Source organism: Pyxicephalus adspersus, chromosome 6 (assembly GCF_032062135.1).
Source record: "Pyxicephalus adspersus chromosome 6, UCB_Pads_2.0, whole genome shotgun sequence".
NCBI classification, from domain to species: domain Eukaryota; kingdom Metazoa; phylum Chordata; class Amphibia; order Anura; family Pyxicephalidae; genus Pyxicephalus; species Pyxicephalus adspersus.
Window position 1 is genome coordinate 52,685,383 of NC_092863.1, and position 17,736 is coordinate 52,703,118.

At 35.7% G+C, this 17,736-nt stretch overlaps 1 protein-coding gene across 1 annotated transcript in view; it reads right to left on the reverse strand.

The window, feature by feature from the left end:
• Positions 1-2,611: 2,611 nt before the first annotated feature.
• The window catches only part of TMEM132B (transmembrane protein 132B), a 282,852-nt gene continuing 267,727 nt past the window's right edge, over positions 2,612-17,736 (reverse strand). Inside the window, exons 7-9 of the mRNA XM_072415758.1 lie at positions 14,358-14,631; positions 7,490-7,681; positions 2,612-4,311 (exon numbers count right to left, since the gene is read on the reverse strand). Of these exons, the coding sequence (XP_072271859.1) occupies positions 3,166-4,311; positions 7,490-7,681; positions 14,358-14,631 (1,612 nt within the window). The 3' untranslated portion in view covers positions 2,612-3,165. The remainder of the gene's footprint in view (positions 4,312-7,489; positions 7,682-14,357; positions 14,632-17,736) is intronic.

A 17,736-nucleotide genomic window follows, 5' to 3' on the forward strand; every position in this document is an offset into this window, starting at 1 on the left:
CTAGTATTGCTATCCACAAAACATCGTGATAACCAGGAGAACGTCTGTTATTCCCTATTATTCCACCTCACATATACTGGTTTTCTCAGGAGAGAGATTTGCATTTTGCTTGCAGTGATTATATGATAGATAAGCATTTTTTTAAAATTTAGGCCTCAATGGCAGGATATAAAAATCCATGCAATATGGCCAACCAGTTATTGTCTAACATTGCCAAGTAGACTGTTTTCTTTTCAGCTGATAAGATTGATTTTAGTAGAAAACAGCAATAACAGCTTCAACAGATTGTTCACATTTAGGGAAAAAAGCTGAAGCAGCTCTCTTTGGGGCAATGTAATTACATTTTCATTTAGAGAAAATTTGATTCAAGCTTTATTTACAGTGTGGACTCCCCTGATGTACTGTGATATTAGAACCAAATTAAATGTGAATATTTATTTTGTTGACGTGATAGGATTTATATTTAATTGCATTAGCTAGAAAAAAGGTCAGATAACCAGCAGAAGCTGATACCATTATTTAGGAATAAAGACCGTCAAAAACAACATGACATAATTATTAAATAGAAGTAAATGAAACTATTCTGCAAGGCTTGAAATTGATCAGACTCGGGCAAGTTCTCAAATCCTGAATCAACGGGCAAACAGGCCACTTGTAAATGGAGGACTGAAAACATGATATGTAAAGTTCATCCATTGGTCTGATGCTGATTTATGCTTTTGTGATGGGTTCTAACATGAAAATTTGGTAAATACCAATCAGTTTTGTTTCTTGTTCATAAAGAAAAAAGTGAACTATTACCCAAAGCTAGTCGAGAGATTATAAGTATTGTTTTCAGATTTAAAAATCTAAGAATCTATTGTCCCTGGGCTGAGACCAGAAAACTACAAAAAAGGAGAATTGGTCATGGGGATCAATTGGATTATATTTTTATTTTCTGCAAGTGAAATGAAGCTTTTTGCTTTTTTCTAAATGTATTGTCTAAATATTTTTTCAATCGTTACAAAACATTTTGTTTGTCTTTTTATAAAGTGGCTATAATGTTGCCACTGGTTCTGGAGATATTTTTGATGGTCAATCCATAATAACTTTAAACTCTATCCTTACTATAGTAGTGATAACTGTTTTCTTTCACTGAGGTTACCTCAAAACGAAAGCCAACAAACACTACCAATGAGTCAATTTTGGTTAGTTTTGTATTTTTAATTGAAGGTGTTGTTGGTTCATAAACCCAACCTTGTATGCAATGTCTAATTATTTTTATTTGTTATCCCTTGTCTAAATAATACCAAATGATAGCATTTATAGCAAAACTCTGCATAAGCCTTCTTTAAACAGTGTTAAATGAATCAATAGTGAATTAAAAAACTCTTATTCAAAAAGTATTGCAAAAGCATTTTTTCCAGTATTACATTTCATCCTTTCAACAGTTCTGTGAGGCTTATATACAGTTTTCATATTTGTGGAGGCTCAAGCTGTCACCATGCAACCTTTCGGGTTTCTGTGTAATCAGTTGGATGGGAATATGCCTCTGATGATAAAATGATAGGTGCCTAGGGGCAGTATGGGTGACATTGTGGCTCAGTGGGTGGCTCAGACTCCCAATCTGCATGGCGCCTTTCCGTTCATTCTGCATAATTTTTTCTCTAGGCACCCCGATTTCCTCCACATCCCAAAAACTAAGAATTACATGATGAAGGTACCATTTTAATAAATGCTTTGTCACATTTATTTATTTATTTTTTTAGGTATAGATCCCTTTTAGCCATTAGGTAGGGTTATACTTAAAGTGAAACCAGCTGTAAAACATTTGTGCAGACAAAGCCTTTTTTTTCAAAAGAGCTTTGCTATGTAGTAAAACAAAGTTACCTGCTTGTTCGCTGCCTCCTGTACAATATACTCAGAGCTGTGCATGAGTAGCTCAGTGTGCATTATCAGAATGCCTCCTTGCTGTAATACATTATTCCTATGTGCATGCACGCAAAAGACATCATTCTGGCCTGGCCAATTAATATGGCCAGAAGAACAGAGAAGGCCAGGCAATGAAGTCAGTAGCGGCGAGGTAGCAAGAAGAGGTGAGCTTATTTCTACTTTAAAGAAGCCATAAACCTGAGAGGAACAGCCATTAGGTTGAAGTTCCATAAAACCAATGCTCATATGCAAGAGAGGGGAGAGGAATCAGCAGCTAGGCACTGGCTTTCAGTGACTTGAATGAGTTTTCTAACATACCTGATTGATTTTCTAGAAGAGCAGTTAGCAATGATCACAATATGTCTCTGACCAGCATTGCTTTTACTGTTACCAAAGGCTGACAAATATTATTCAGACCAGGTTCTTGTCCTCTCTGTCCGTAATATACAGCTCTTTACTATATACACTGCCAGCAGGAGATTACAAAGGCTTTTTACTCCAGTGCACACATAGTTTCACACAGCAGTGTATCAGCCAGAAATAGGCAAGGTAATAGGTAATCCCCTCACCGACACACCTTCCTAAAAAACAGACCCCTGGCATTTTAGACTAAATGAAAAAAAAATGTTAAATACTAAACAATTATACATTACATACAATTTTATAGCTCTGAGATATATAACAAATTGGGAATACCAAATTGGGTTGTCATATATTTATTTTGCTTAATCTTCTAGTTGTCGTCCTCCACCAGTTGTCTCAAAATAGCATTACTCTATCAAAAACTGGTGTTTTATATTCTTTTGTACACATTTGTAATACATTCAAATTTATAGTTAACATGTATCTAAAATATTACAAGAAAAGTCCACTGTGCTTTTAATTGTAAACCTGACAGTGTTCAATTTCAAGCAGACATACAGTCAATGGTCCAAAGTTCAGCAGAACTTGCGGCTGTATGTGTCAGGTCATGTTTCGTAACCCACTTTGTACAATTTTGTTCTAAGAAATTATATTTAGCAGTGATTACCTAGTGATCTCTCTGCACCCCATGGCACCCCAATTAAACATAACCCACTGACATATATATTTATTTCCAGTAATTTAGTGCCAAAAACATATTGGCAGTATAATCACTGTAACCTTGTAAGAGTTGCTCTGCTTCTCTATTGCTGATTGGTTGGCCCCCCCTAAAAAAAAAAAAGAAAAGAAACAACCAAACGAAGGCATAAAGGTGAATATAAACATAGCATTTTACAGGTTGTCCTGAAGACTATCCATGTAGTCTCTGAGTTCACGTGAATCCCCAATGTTCATGTCCTGACAAACCCACTTGATATTTTCTTCATTTCCAAAAATAACTGCATTGGTATATGGACCACCTTCTTCAGGCAGAATAGTTGTAAAGGATGTGAACTTTACACGTTTTCTCTTTGAACCCCCTGGGTTTAATGGCTCATTTTGTCCCTCTTTTTCATAAGTGTAATCAGATGACCGCATAATTTGACTGTAGGGATTCTTTTGAGAACCTCCATTGAGAAGAAAATTGCTTTCCTCAAATTGTGATCTTCGATCAATCATCGTAGTGCATTCTTCTGCAGGTAGAGGCATGTCTACTTGGTTTTCTAGTAATTCTACCTCATTCCCAAGCCATACCCAATCATGAGAATGAGGGATGTTGGTTTGGTCAGCCACAGGAAACCTTTTATGTCTATATTTCCAAGCAAAAGCAACACAATTAATTAAGAAAACTAGTATTGCAAGGCAAAACACACAAAGGAGGGCATACATGCCAATTTCCAAGTCTGTTAGTCCTCTTGAAGTCTGAGCAAGTTCACTTTCCTGGTTGTGGACTGAGGCTATTCGTGTAGGAAAGCTTGTGTATGGGATAGGGACAATGTTGGCGCTATTATATTTTTTCTGATAATCTAATGGAGAATCAGATGTTGAATTTCTGTTAAATATATCCTCAGAACTGATGGCAGATCCAGGTTTTGGCCACTCATTTGCTGTCCTTTCCTGTTCTGCGGCTTTCTCAGTTGTTTTACTTGTAATTTTCTTTAAATCATCATCAATATTTTGAATTTCATTCATATTTCCTTTCTGATCAGAGTCCTTTTGGCCAAATTTAACCTTTATAGTTCCTGTGCCAACAGCAAGGCTACTTTTCCTTTTGGACTTCTGGCATATCTCACTAATGCCCAGTTCCAATTTTATTAAAGGCCCCTGCCCTTCTCCTTCTGCAACCACCACTGGCCAGTTGGACAAAGGATTCTGATAAGTGGACACCACCATCTCATCCAGAGAAGACACTACAATTGAGAAGTCTTTACTTTCATATATATCCAGAGGAGTTACTGAGCCATCACTGAAAAGTATCCAAACACTCATAACCGCTTCCTGCAATAAACAAAAAGAAAAGGCGTCACTGTTAAAAACTCAACAATTTTCATACAAGTTATTACATTTACTTGCACACAGCAGCATGCAGTAAGATGTATGATAATGTGTTGATTGACCCCGGATGTTCTGTTTTGCAGCAGAATGACACTACGATTCACTGTTCTTGGAATCATCACTCTGAAAGCATTACTCGGGAAGACATGTGTGATGCTGTATTACATTTTTGGTCTATGAACAAATTAAATAGCTTGCTTAAAGGATTTTCTACAGAAAGAAGAAGCCACTATTGGGGTATGACAAGATTTAATCCACATGAATAAACTGAGACACTCCGTGAATAAACAGAGGTACTTAAGCACTTTTAAATAACCACGGGAGGTGTCAGAGCCCAAGCAGTACACGATTCACTGCTTAAATTTTTAAACTAGCGAAGAAGCTTGTGGTACTGAAAGCATGACAACTGTTTACTTGAAACCACATTGAAGAAATAATTAACTGCACTTTACGATAAATATGAGATAACATTGCACTTAAAAGCAATATAATATTGGCACTGTACATGCAATTTAAAGTGCACATATGATTGATCAGAACCTAAATGTAAAAGTAACTCATATTTGAAATCATTAAAGCAGAGTTATTATTCCATTTTTTGTTACTGTATTAACTACAGAGACATGCAGATTTGGCACAATGGAACATGTGGAGGCCAAATGCTATTACTCTTCTCTAATTAACAACTTTTTACATTAGAGTCTTGAAAAGTAGAGGCTACTCACATAACATAGTAAAAGTTCACTTAGGTGAGGCTGTGTTTATGTCCAATTGATTGTGAGTGAAATTGAATATTTCTTTTATTTGAATGATTAAAGTGAACATAGTTGTACATTATTTACTAACAAGTGAAAAGTATCTGCTGCTTTAGTAAAACAACACTCAAGTCATATAAATCTGGAACAAACATAAAGAGACATAAAATACACATGAAAAAGGATCTATGCTTAAACCACAATCCTTTGGGCAACATGGAGTTTTTATTGTATATGTTTTGGATCAGTGTCTATTCATATGGTTGTTTTTTTTGTGGTGGGGATGATTTGAGTAGAATTTGTTTAATTCCTCACCCAATACTTTTCATTTAGCATAGTGAATGAGGTAAAGCTGTGCTGGTGTCTGTCGATCAATCATGCGTAGGCAAAAAATCCTATTTTTCCTAAGGGCTTGTTCAGATCTGCGTTAAAAAAAAACACTTTCAGGCAAAAACGCCTGATTTTTGCAGGCATGTGCAAACGCCTGTCAATGCATTTTGCATTTTTAGGGTGTTTTTAATGTCTAGTTTAAAACAAATAAAAGAAGTTTTCCCCCAACCCCTTCTATATTGCAACCAGACCATTCTAAAAGGCTGGGAAACTTCCTGGATAGGAAATGGGGCAGTGAGCAAATGTTCCTCTTTCCTATTAATAAAAAGGCAAGGGCCAACCTTGTGAAAAATGGCCCCTTGCTCACAATGTGGCCAGTGTTATGGGGTTCTGCAGGTGGTGGGCTGCTGAAATGCTCTTTAATAAGGGGCCTGACAAGATGTCCCCCACACCCTGGTGAATGGGTACATAGTACCCCTTAGCTATTACCTAAAAACCTTTCCTGTCATCTAGGACAGTCATGATTGGCTAAAGGAATCACATGCTCCAATAATGGCTGACCTAGATAACAGAAGGACACAGGGGTAGGCAGGTATTGTTTTTGCAAAAAAGGGGAGCTACACGCTCTGTGCCCCGTTCCATTTTGGGAAAACCAGATTCCTGAGGACCTTGCTCGCTGCCCGATCCAGCAGTAAGGTCACAAACCTTTTAAAAGGATCTGGTTTCAATATTGGAGGGAGGGCATTAAACATTCCTAAAAATGTCTGTACAAGCCTTTTTAGGCATTTTTTAACATTTCCTGTTCAAGTCTTTGAATGGAATACCACTCAAGGGTGCTGAAAAAATGCTTGAAGAAAACCCAAGTCTGAACAACCCCCAATTATCCAAGCGTATGATTAGATATTCTTTGCAAAGTAAATTTCCACTTAGCGCCACCTTATTCACTAAGCTAGGTGAAAATTCACTTTGCAAAAAGAACATGCTCTACACCTTTGAAGCCGAATCACATCAGCATCTATAGTACCCTCAATCCCCCTACTCCTACTTAGTGTCCGTTAGCATTTTTTTTATAACCAACATCATTTGAGAGCTGGCAAAAAAATCTATCCTCAAGAGCCAGGAGGAGGGGTCTAAAGTCTTATTGATCAGAAACCAACAAAAGACAAGGGCATCAGTGCAGTGAAACTAAGGCTAGATCTATGTACTGCTTCCACAGCTCACTGTCCTACTAAAACAGTCTCCATGCTTATCTCCAGGGCCATACATGGTTTTCACACTTTGCAGGTTAGCTGTAAATCATAATGTGCAGGCAGCAATTTATTTCTCCCAATCAATGTGATTGGGGGAGCCCTCTTCTCTCTCCTGTGTTAACACTTAACTATGGGCAAACCTAAGGTTTTACTAACCTTTGTTATCAGTTCTTCCCTGTCACTGCTGACAGCACAATAAATCATAAATCTCAACCTCCCTCAATTGTGTATGTGCTCCTACAGGTACAACCCTATAGTACCATGACTCACTAAATTTCTCTGTAACAGTTTGCTGAAACATTCCTGAAATATTACTGATAGCATATTAGTAACTTCAGTAATAACAGGGGAGGTTGAGTGCACCGTGCTGCCTCCCACACACTGTATCAGTACATAGACATTCTTGGGCATACTTTTTTGGCATGCAGACCACCTTAGAAAATGCCCACACATGGAGATTAATTGGTTGTTAGGATAGAAAGCAAAGAGCTGAAAGGCAAAGCTGGGCTAAAACAAGGAGTGGACATTCTCGAGACAGGATGTGGGCACAAAAGACCTGGTAGCATATAATGATTTTTGTGTGGAAGTCACAATGTGCAGGAAAATGACACTAATTGATTTTCAGCAAAGCAAAGTACTGTCTACAAGTATGTAAGAAAGTAAGAGACAAATTTTCGGTATCTGATATAAAACACCTATTTAGGCCTTATATGTAACAAATCAGTGAAGCAAAAAGAGTATGGAAAACAGTCAGTTTATTGTTTTCTATGCAATTTGGCAATGTACCTGTTTATAGTCATGTAGAATATCACTAGCTGTGGTAGCTGTGATAATGGCCCGTTTGTTTCCTCTGCTGGCTTGTACAGACAAGGAGAGGCCGGTTATAAGTTGGACTCCCAGTTCTACAATTCCAACCCGGTCATCCAACACTGTCACTGTTTTCTCAGCCAAAATAGAATCAGATAAAGGAGAAAGGACCTAGAAAAAAACAATCACCACAAATAAGGTATTTACAATCAAACAGCAAGCTAAATGCAAAAGAGTATCATGCATAATAAAAACACAATTTCAAACACTATCTGCATGGAGTACGTATGTACTTTCTGCATTTGCATGGGTTTCCTCAAGGCACTCCAATTTCCCCTACACTTCGAAAACAACATGTAGTTAGGTTATTTGCTCCTCCAGAAATTGTCCTTGGCACATTAAATATAAGCAGTACAACCAGGCTGCAGACTGCAATATGGATGCATGAAAATAATAATAAAGAATAAAGCTATTTTATAAGAAATAAAAAAACAAACACCCAAATAACACAATTTTACTATATACTGTATGTGTATTTGTAGAGTTTTTTTCTGTAATATATATTTAGGTGTTCTACAAGGAGGAACATATATGGCTTGTACAATGTAGATGAATAGAAATATTGAGCACAGTACTAGGTATGGCCAGGGATCTTGCTGTTCAGGTTTCACGCTGCTTCTGTAATATTATAGTAGCAAAATTATCATAAAAAAGGAAATACATCCAACCTGAAGGGATACCGGCCTGGTACAACAGTCATTGGAGCAGGTATCCATGAAGCAAGCTATATTGCTATTATCATGGAATGTACCTAACCCTACAAGTTCTACTTTCTTGTGAATGGTTCAAATGATTGCAACAACATATTACATGCTAAATTGGGTAGTTCCATAAAATAAACTGTTTAAATTAAGGACTGAATTTAGTCTCTGCCCCTACATGGCAGTATATAAATTTAACTGAAATTACCCCCTAAAACCCCTCAGGTCCCACAAAATACTTTACATATGCAAATAATGACCATGGCATGCATAACTGCATCCTATATGTTACATGTGATGTTCTATAATAATTGTCCCCTGCCTAGTTTATAATTTAAAAAAATAAAAATGTGAATAATCAAAATTTTCCAATAGTCTGATTTAAGGATAGACAATATTTTTATATTTAGTAAAAATATTATTTTTCTTTAAAAAAAAAAGAAATCTGTTTTGATTGCCATGGAGCGCAAAGCCTCCTGTGTTACATATGTCACGCATCCCAGGAGGCTCCTCGCTGCTCCTTCTGTGCATGCCCGGTTGCAAGAGGCATTTTCCTACATTGAGGGGAAAGAGATGCCCATTTCAAGCATGCTCAGTGAGATCAGCACTCTTTATTTCCCCTTTACAGCAGACTACGTCACCCAATCTCACGCCAGCAGGGTGCGGGATCAGGTGATGTAGCCAGAAGGAAGAAGATTGAGTAAAATGGCAGCACAAAGGTGAATTTCAGGATTGCACGGAACCCAGTTGAGGACTTCTCCAGTGTGATCAAGAAATCTGCGAAATTAAAGGTTTGTTTTTTTGGGGGGTTATTTTCTGTTTAGTTCTTCTTTTTTTAAATTCATTCCACAACCCTAAAACAGAAATTGTAATTTTTTTCACCTTATTACCACCATGCATTTCATTACCATGTAAATTTCCCTCACCACTAAAATGTGTGATCTATACCAATATTTGTTTGCCATTTATTCTAGTATCTTTCAGACATTCAGAGAAATTCCACACCTAAGGCACCTGAGTTGTTTTATTCCAGATGCAAATTTCAGCACCAATTTTTAAGGTGCACATTTCAACACTACTCAAAGTGTTTTCTTTGTGAAGATCAAATATTTGCTTTCCCTTATCTGCATCCATAACATTGATGTTTCTAAACTAGTGCTTAATAAAAAGAACTGAAGAAGAAAAATTGGCACAGCATGACACAGTTAATATCTATTACCATCATATTTCCCTTGTTTATAAATTCTGTTGTCACTAAATCACAAACACCCCAATTATGAAGTTGCTTAAGATTCTACTTGTCCTCCAGTGACAGAATGAGGTCCCATGAAAACTTGTGTTATACATAGCAGGGCCTAGACTTTCACACTGCATGTCATGTTTATGTTTTTAAATTCATATTAGTTGTGCTCTAGAAGAAGAGGTTCCCTGTAATAAAAATATTAGGTGTTTTATAAAATCTGAATGTTATATTTAAAGCTGAACTAAACTCTAAAAATAAAAAATTGGAAACAGGCAGCTTCCTTAATAATGATGAAACAGATGATGTCTACATTACCTGCCTGATCACAATTTTTTTTTTAATATGCTCACCTGTTCCTGTTCCATCGTGGGTGTCACCATTTTAATTTGCTTCTCTCCCTGCTTCCAGGTCTTCAGCCTTATTGATTGGTGGGGCCAGGATGACATAACTCTATAACTGTATTCTATGGAAAACAAGATAGAAGGCTTAATCCTAGATCAGACTAGAGAACACTAGGGGGTTCAACCCATTTGGCATAATTAGAGTAGATGGTGTGGTATAGGTGGCCATTCCAAGATATAGATGCATACTTTTGTGTGTTTAGCACCTGCAGGGTCTCATGAATATACACAATTACAGACGGGTATATGAGCAATGGTCTGACTTCCCTGAAATAGGGTTACTTATACTAATAGGGGTCTATTTATAAAGCGGGGGATCCGACATTTACTAAAACATTCCCTGGGTGAGAATCAATTACTGCTGTTGAAAAATATAGACCTGGAAGAGTCTCGACAAGCGAATGTTTCAGTCAATGTCTATTTTAAATTGACCTCTAAGTATAATAATAAGTAATTAAGTAAAAAGAACTGAAAAGGCAAGCACCTTCAAAACTAAAGCAAGCATATGCCATTCAATATCAAAATAACTTTCTAGGTCTACCCCTCACTAACTACCTTTTCATCGATATTGATTGGATGAGCTGACAATTTTAAAGTTAAACTTTATTGAAAAATGTGAGAGATGTATGTCATCTCTGCCTGGCCAATCAAGATGGCCAAAGATCTGACAAAAGAGGACTGTAAAGATGGAAGCACCTGTGATGGAGTCGGGACAGGTGAGTGTAAAAAAAAAATTATGATCAAACAGGAAGTTTTTTTTTTTTTTGCAGAAAGGGCACTGCCTCTCCCATCTTCAATAAAGGAATTGGTGCAGTTTTTTTATCTTACATTTAGTGTTCCTTAGTTTCACTTTAAGAACCCAGCTTAATTTTTCTACCGATTCAAACTCTGATAGCATTCATATTAAATGGTAATATAGTGAAAATGCTTGTTTGCTAAACATTTTGCAAAGATCTTAGAGTTTTGTTTATATGATTGTAATATACAAACGTATTGGAAAGTTTTGCAGTCAATGGAAGCTCTATGTTGATTTATTATTATTTATTATTAGACACTCCAAAAAAATAGCAGTACCCTTCATAATCTCATTATACACAGTTAGATCAGATAAATATGAGACTAGTTTACTCAAGCATTTCTTGAAGTATAATGATACTAGACCATCAGATTTTGAATTTGTTTTAGGGAAGTAAGGATCTTTTCATCCGGAAATAGGTTTAGCAGTGATAAAGTGTCAAATATCAAATAACTTTAAAGGGATATTTGCAATAACCAGGCATCTTATTTGATTTAATTCTGGTGAATAAAACTTTAGAGAAATCATATATAGTTTTTGTAATGAGTAAACTTTTATGCAGGCAATGTCAATATTTTTCATAAACATTCCACAATGAAAAATTTTTAGCTGATGCAAAGGATATATTCTTTTTTAATGGCTCATCTCGGGTCAGAACTTTAAACAAGCTCTTAGCTTGGTAATCCTTTGTTATTACTAATTTAACACGAACACTATGGTCTGCTAAATTGCAATTCTCTAATTCACTTTATATATTACCTAAGTTAACACATATTGAAAGAAATAATGTGATTTTATGGTCTGCCTTTGACGTGTGGGTGGCATTTTGTCTCCTTCTCCAGTGAATTTTATTATCTTGCTGAATCCTATGACTTCGAAAAATATTCTGCACCAATTATTCTGTCTAAGTCTCGCTTAGCTAGCTAGAAATATTGCTTTTCCAATCCGGAACATCTAATTTTTTTCTGAAAACATTTAGGCTAAGGTTTGAATGATCTGCTGGGCCAAACAGCTGATGACATTTGAGGGATACTGGACAGAATATCTGGCAGATGCAACCTAATCATTTTAATGTTACCAGAAAGCACAGAAACCAGAAAGCACAGTGAAGCATTTGAGTCCTTACAAGTAAATATTTAAGATAGAAAAAAAGTTATACGTGCATTTAAGGTAAAAGAGTTTATGTGTAATCAGTCTGCAAAATCGTGTTTTCCAATGCCTTGATTAGAGAGAATTTAGCATGAAAACTTGGTATAATCATATTTGCTTTAAAATACTGTCTAAAGTGGTACGGTGTAATTTTGTACTTCTTATACTGTATATGGCAATTTGCATAAAATTATAAGGTTAGCTATGAAAACAAAATACTTTTTTTAAGGCACAGCTTTAAACACCACATTTTCACACAGGAGTTAATTATCAAGGCAGTTAGATTTTTTGTATGTATATAACTTACTATAACAACTGCACATGGGGGAGGCTTATATACCTACCTATACCTACCCAGAGTAGGATGTTATCGTTGCTGATTTACAGACAATTACAGTCTTTTGTGGCTTCCCTCTCCAATTCGTTGCTGCTACACAGGGGTCTGATGGGTCTTGACTCGATACTTAGCTCGGATAATAAGACATCCCATGGTGTTTCACTGCTATATAATATAATCATTCAGGAAACCGACTCGGGTACCCCCGTGTACACTAGATACTGGGATTGGGATTTGGGTAATTCATTATCGGAGGATGACTGGGAGAAATCCTTTACCCTTACTCATAAACTTGCCCTAACATGCAAAGCACAGGAGGCCAATTTTAGATTTTGTCTAGATGGTACTTGCATCGCATTTCTCCTACTGGGACTGATAGGTGCTGGCGCTGCCTTTCCCAAAAGGGTTCAATGATTCAAATCTGGTGGGAATGCACGGTTTTAGTTTTTGGGACACTGTAATCCAAATATTTAATGTTTGTACAGGGTCTGATGTTCCTAATATTCCCAAGGTGACCCTACTGTCTATGGTCCCCGGGTTGAATAAAACCACAAAAAACGGGGTGCTTCGTCATTTTCTCACAGCCGTGAGGGCCCTCATACTGAGACTCTGGAAACAAACGTCAGCCCCTTCTATAAAAGTCTGGGTCTCTAAGCTAGAGAAAATTCGACATATGGAATTGATGTTTGCAGAGGACAATGGCCGATAAAAGCAGTTTAAATTAACCTGGGCCGTTTGGGATTGGTTTAAAGAGTCCCCCCCAAAATCAGACATATCTGACCTAGATTTTTTAGTAGATATAAACTGAGGCTCTCTTGGCCGAGTTAAAGGCCTTCGGAGCAATATTCTTTCCCCTTTTCCCTGTTTTCCCTTCCCCTTTTCCCCTCTGTGTCCTGGGCCAAAATGTTGGTTTAGTGGTGTTTGTTACTCCTCTCTCCTCTCCCCCTTGTATTATCATACTGTTTTTTATGTAAGTGTATAATGTTTTCTCAGGTTACTGGTACACCATGTGCATGCCATGTATGGTGGTTTTCTTGTGTTACATAACGAAGTGTACAGGCAGCTAACAAGATACTTAAGGAAGGTTCCCTTACGGATACAAAAATGTACAAGTAATGCTGTTGCATATAGATTTCGGATGTACTAATTTGGATTGTTTTTGTTTTTTTGCATACATATTCATATGTATGTGTATTGTGAACATTTGCTATTGTATTTGTTGTTACCTGTTGTTTGTTGTTTGAAAAACCAATAAAAATTATTGAAACAAAAAAGTGAAGTGATAACAATTAAAGTGATAATGTTACAAGGGAAGTATCAGGGCCGGCTTTTGCTGGCCTCTTTAAATTCCCTATAGATGCCTAAAATTTGTTGGACATGATAATGTAATTTTGAACATTGTCTTAACCATTCACTAAAATAATACCTGGTGATTTTGCAGTAACTTTATGTTGAGACAATTTTGTTATGGAGAGATAACTGTTATCCAGTTATGTTCCTATGTTATTACCTGGTCATGTTTCCCCTGGTGGAGCTACAAGACACTGTAAGAGGCAAATATATTCAATCCAGAATCCGATCGGTTTCAGGTTTGCTGGATCACCCAGGTTCTCTTATGATAGTCTATCTTCTTTAGTCTTGTGGAGCTTTAATAAATCAGGCCCAATTGTTTAGCAAACTAAATTTTCATAGCTTATATGGATATTTATCCTTCTGCCAGCTGCTTTCCAGCTTGTACACCACTATGCGGTGTATGAGCCAGTGGGAGGAAATACAGCATGTGAGGTGGTAGAAAGTACTCAACACACCTAGTAGTGTTCAATACCTGCAGCCAGGCAAGAGAGAAGCAAGTATTAGAAGGCTAAGTATACATGCATTTCTTTTATAGGGTTGGCTTAGTTGACAAGTGACCATGTTGTGAACCAATCATGATAAGAAAAGTTTCTGCACTGTTCTAAAATATTGACCCAGGCTGGAACTAGAGTAGACTAATTAGTAATGTTAAAAAATAAAAAGTTAGGAGATTACTCAAGTTTAAACACTGTAATCAATAATTGTTACATGTACTTACCTTATAATTTCTGAACAATTGTAAGTACAATATAAAAGATATTTACACAATATTCAGCTATTAAAATAAATTATGGTATGTGATTATACCTGGACTGTAGTGATTCCTTGATCACGCCCAACAAGCACTTTTCCTGCTTCTAGTGTTGCTATTTTTGGTTCTTCAACTTTCATGAAATCACTAACAAGGTCAGTAATATCAAACTGCCAGTCTGGACCAAGCATGTGCATTAGCTGACCACCAACATCTGCAGATTCTGCAACAAACTGAGTGAAGACTCGAACCATTGCATGCTGGTATTGCAGAGAACATCCTTTCCCTTTCTTTTCATCGTCTTCTTCGTCCTCACTATCTCTGGTTGGTCTAAAAATAAAATTGACAAACGGTAAAACATTTATTATCACATTACGATTTATACATTTACATTATCATTTATACATTTTACTGCATTATTGACCAGAAAATAAAGTTATGTAGAATCTATCAGTTCTTGCAAAAGTTGACTCCACCACTCCTACCATAGGAACAACATGTCAGTAGATTCTCTATAGAATATTGTGACTGACCATCATATTTAAAGACTAATACGGTGGGTTAAGAGTGAGAGAGACAAGACATGTTTCTACGATTACAGAAAACTTTAGTTTTACGTGACTAATTACAAATTCTGTAATTAATTAGATGCATATTTCCATTATTTTTTCTATTTTGCTCTATAAGAAGTACACAGACATTTAATTCCATTATTCCCAGTGAATATATCTGCTCGCTATCTAGAATTCCATAAATTCACAATCGTTTGCAGATGTTCATAAAACTAGTCATGAATGGCAAGAAAACATGTAGCATTACCTAATTACTAATTAGTTTTCCTACGGCTTTCACCATAGTTTGTAAGGAGTTATCTCAGTTATTTCTTTGTTATTAGTTTCAGTGATATATTTTTATTAAATCTCACAAAACCCAGTCCTTTCCTCTGCAACATAGAAGATGGATGGATGAAAGTGCTATCCATGAACCATTGCCAACACCTTGGTTTGACAATTGTATATTGTATATTGACAATTGGATATTTCCTCTGAATCTACAAAATGACACAGAAAACATGGCATCTTGAGAATGCTCTCTAACAAAGCCACAGATCTGCTCAGATCTATATAAAAGCTAAACTGATTATATAAAACATATTATACTCAAGGAATATCACATGTTAAAATTATGATTTGGTGTTGATACCAAAACACAGAACACTGGAACAATATGAGTTTAAATTCTTACTGAATATGCACTTAGACATTTGCTTGTGTTTTTACATCAAGAACAAAGCTAAAATACAATATATTAAATTATAAAATATATAGTAAAAGCCAGGTTAGGTTTTGTAATAGGTGTCAGCTGTAATAGGTGTCATACAAATCCATATTAAACATAGGTTTAATGTGGATTTGTATGAGAATGACAGGTCCACTTTGACAAAAGTCACTAGAAATAAAGTAAACCAAACTGAACTGATTACATGGGTCCATGGCTGCTTTAAATAATCTGTAATCCCTGCAATAACTAAAAAGGCGTGGAGGTAACAGTTCTATACAGGCTTACCGTACACAGCCAGTACAGTCCAAGAGATGTATATTTACAGATAGGAAAGGGTAATATCAGCCAATCAGGAAAAAAGTGCATCCAGGAAAAATTAACTAACTCACCCTAGCTTTCCCTTGGTGAAACAGATCTACTGCCATTTTTACATAGTTTTCACAGCTGTTATCTAGGGAATTTTTAGAGAGTAGTAATACGAGAGTAGGAGCACTCAAGAGGTTACAGTAATCTCTATGCACATGTGCTGATATATAGGAAAGCAGGAGGAATTACATAAATCATTTTAAGACTTATTCAGACATTATAGACAGAATATCTATATATTTTGTAGATTTTCTTTTGTTTTTTACTTGTTTTGTGCAAAGCAACATACTGTATTTATTGGAAAGTCAGTTTTATTTTGCTTCTATAGTGCATTGTAAATGAGAAGTTGGTTTAGGTTAACTGAGAGTAGAGCAAAGTTTTATTTACTCTAGTAAATTTACACAAAAGTATCTATATATTCAAAAATAAAGCAATCCAAATATGAAATGAGGTACCTAATTTTACCTAGAAAAACAAAAACAGGAAAAATACTTTTTTAGTATGAACCAGTAACCACAAAACGTGACTATACCTGCTAAAGTTTCAAACAGTAAAGAATAGTAATGACAATAAAATTACCTTGAATAGATACATCCATGGTATGTTATTAAAAAATATGTATTTTAAAAGTACAAAAAAATCAAATCAGCCTGTGTATCTTTTATAATGTTTTACTTTTGAGGTGGTTAAAATGAATCATGTGCTCTTAAAATATCTTTTGTGCGTGGCTGTTAGTCGCCAGTACATGGAGCTGTGTTTTCATGTTAAGTTTCTTACAAACAGCTTGCGTTTTGACAGCTCTGACCTGTCAAATCAGAGACAAATGCAGTTTCAGCACATACCACTAGGTGTTACCTGAATTTTTACTGGGATTATTTTTGAATACATTTTGATTTTTAAAAAAATCTGTTTATACTTGAGTACATTGCAAATGTTTTAATTTTCATTACCTTAAATCCTATATGTTTAGGGGATATTTTTAATTCATTTTATAGCACAAACATGTTAATAGAGCTTTTATTGTCAAATTAGGTTATGTTCTTGATTCTTATATAACAGGAAAGTTGAACCACCATTTTAAAACGTCTTTACAATGCATGTAGTGAGATTTGTTTTAGTGTCAAATATACTATAAACACAGTTGGTGTTTATTTGACTCACTAGTCAAAACATAATACTGCTCATATAATAAATAAATGTTAATCCTAGATTATCATAGGTTTTTTTGTTTTTGATGACATGATTGGCATATTCCCCATTTCTTCTGTGTACTTTTTATATAGGTTAGTCATCTCCAGTCCCTATTAATTGTATAACGATGCTTAATTTGTGGGTGCTTTGCAAATAAAAAATATGAAAAATAATTTAATATAATAACAAATTATCAATATATACATATTACAATACATGGTTATGTATAATAAATAAATGTCCTTTTATTGCTGGAGTTCTAAAAGAAAACTCATGCTTTGGTATTTGGGCAAATTATTTCCCAATTGTCAGAAAGTTAAGGTGCTGCTACCAAACTTGAGTGGATCAGTGGCTGGCAGTCTGGCTTTTGCAGCACTCATATCTCATTTCATCTGCATTGAATTTATAAAACGTCTCTTCACATGGGTTTCCTCCAGGCACTCTAGTATTCTCCCAGACCTTAAAACCATGCAGTTAAGTTATTTAAGAAGTTTTGTTAAGTTTAAGTTTTGTAAGAAGCTTCATAGTATGTTGGCACTATATAAATACTAAATTTATCCCATTGTGTGTAAATTCTCCCACCTACTAGATTGTAAG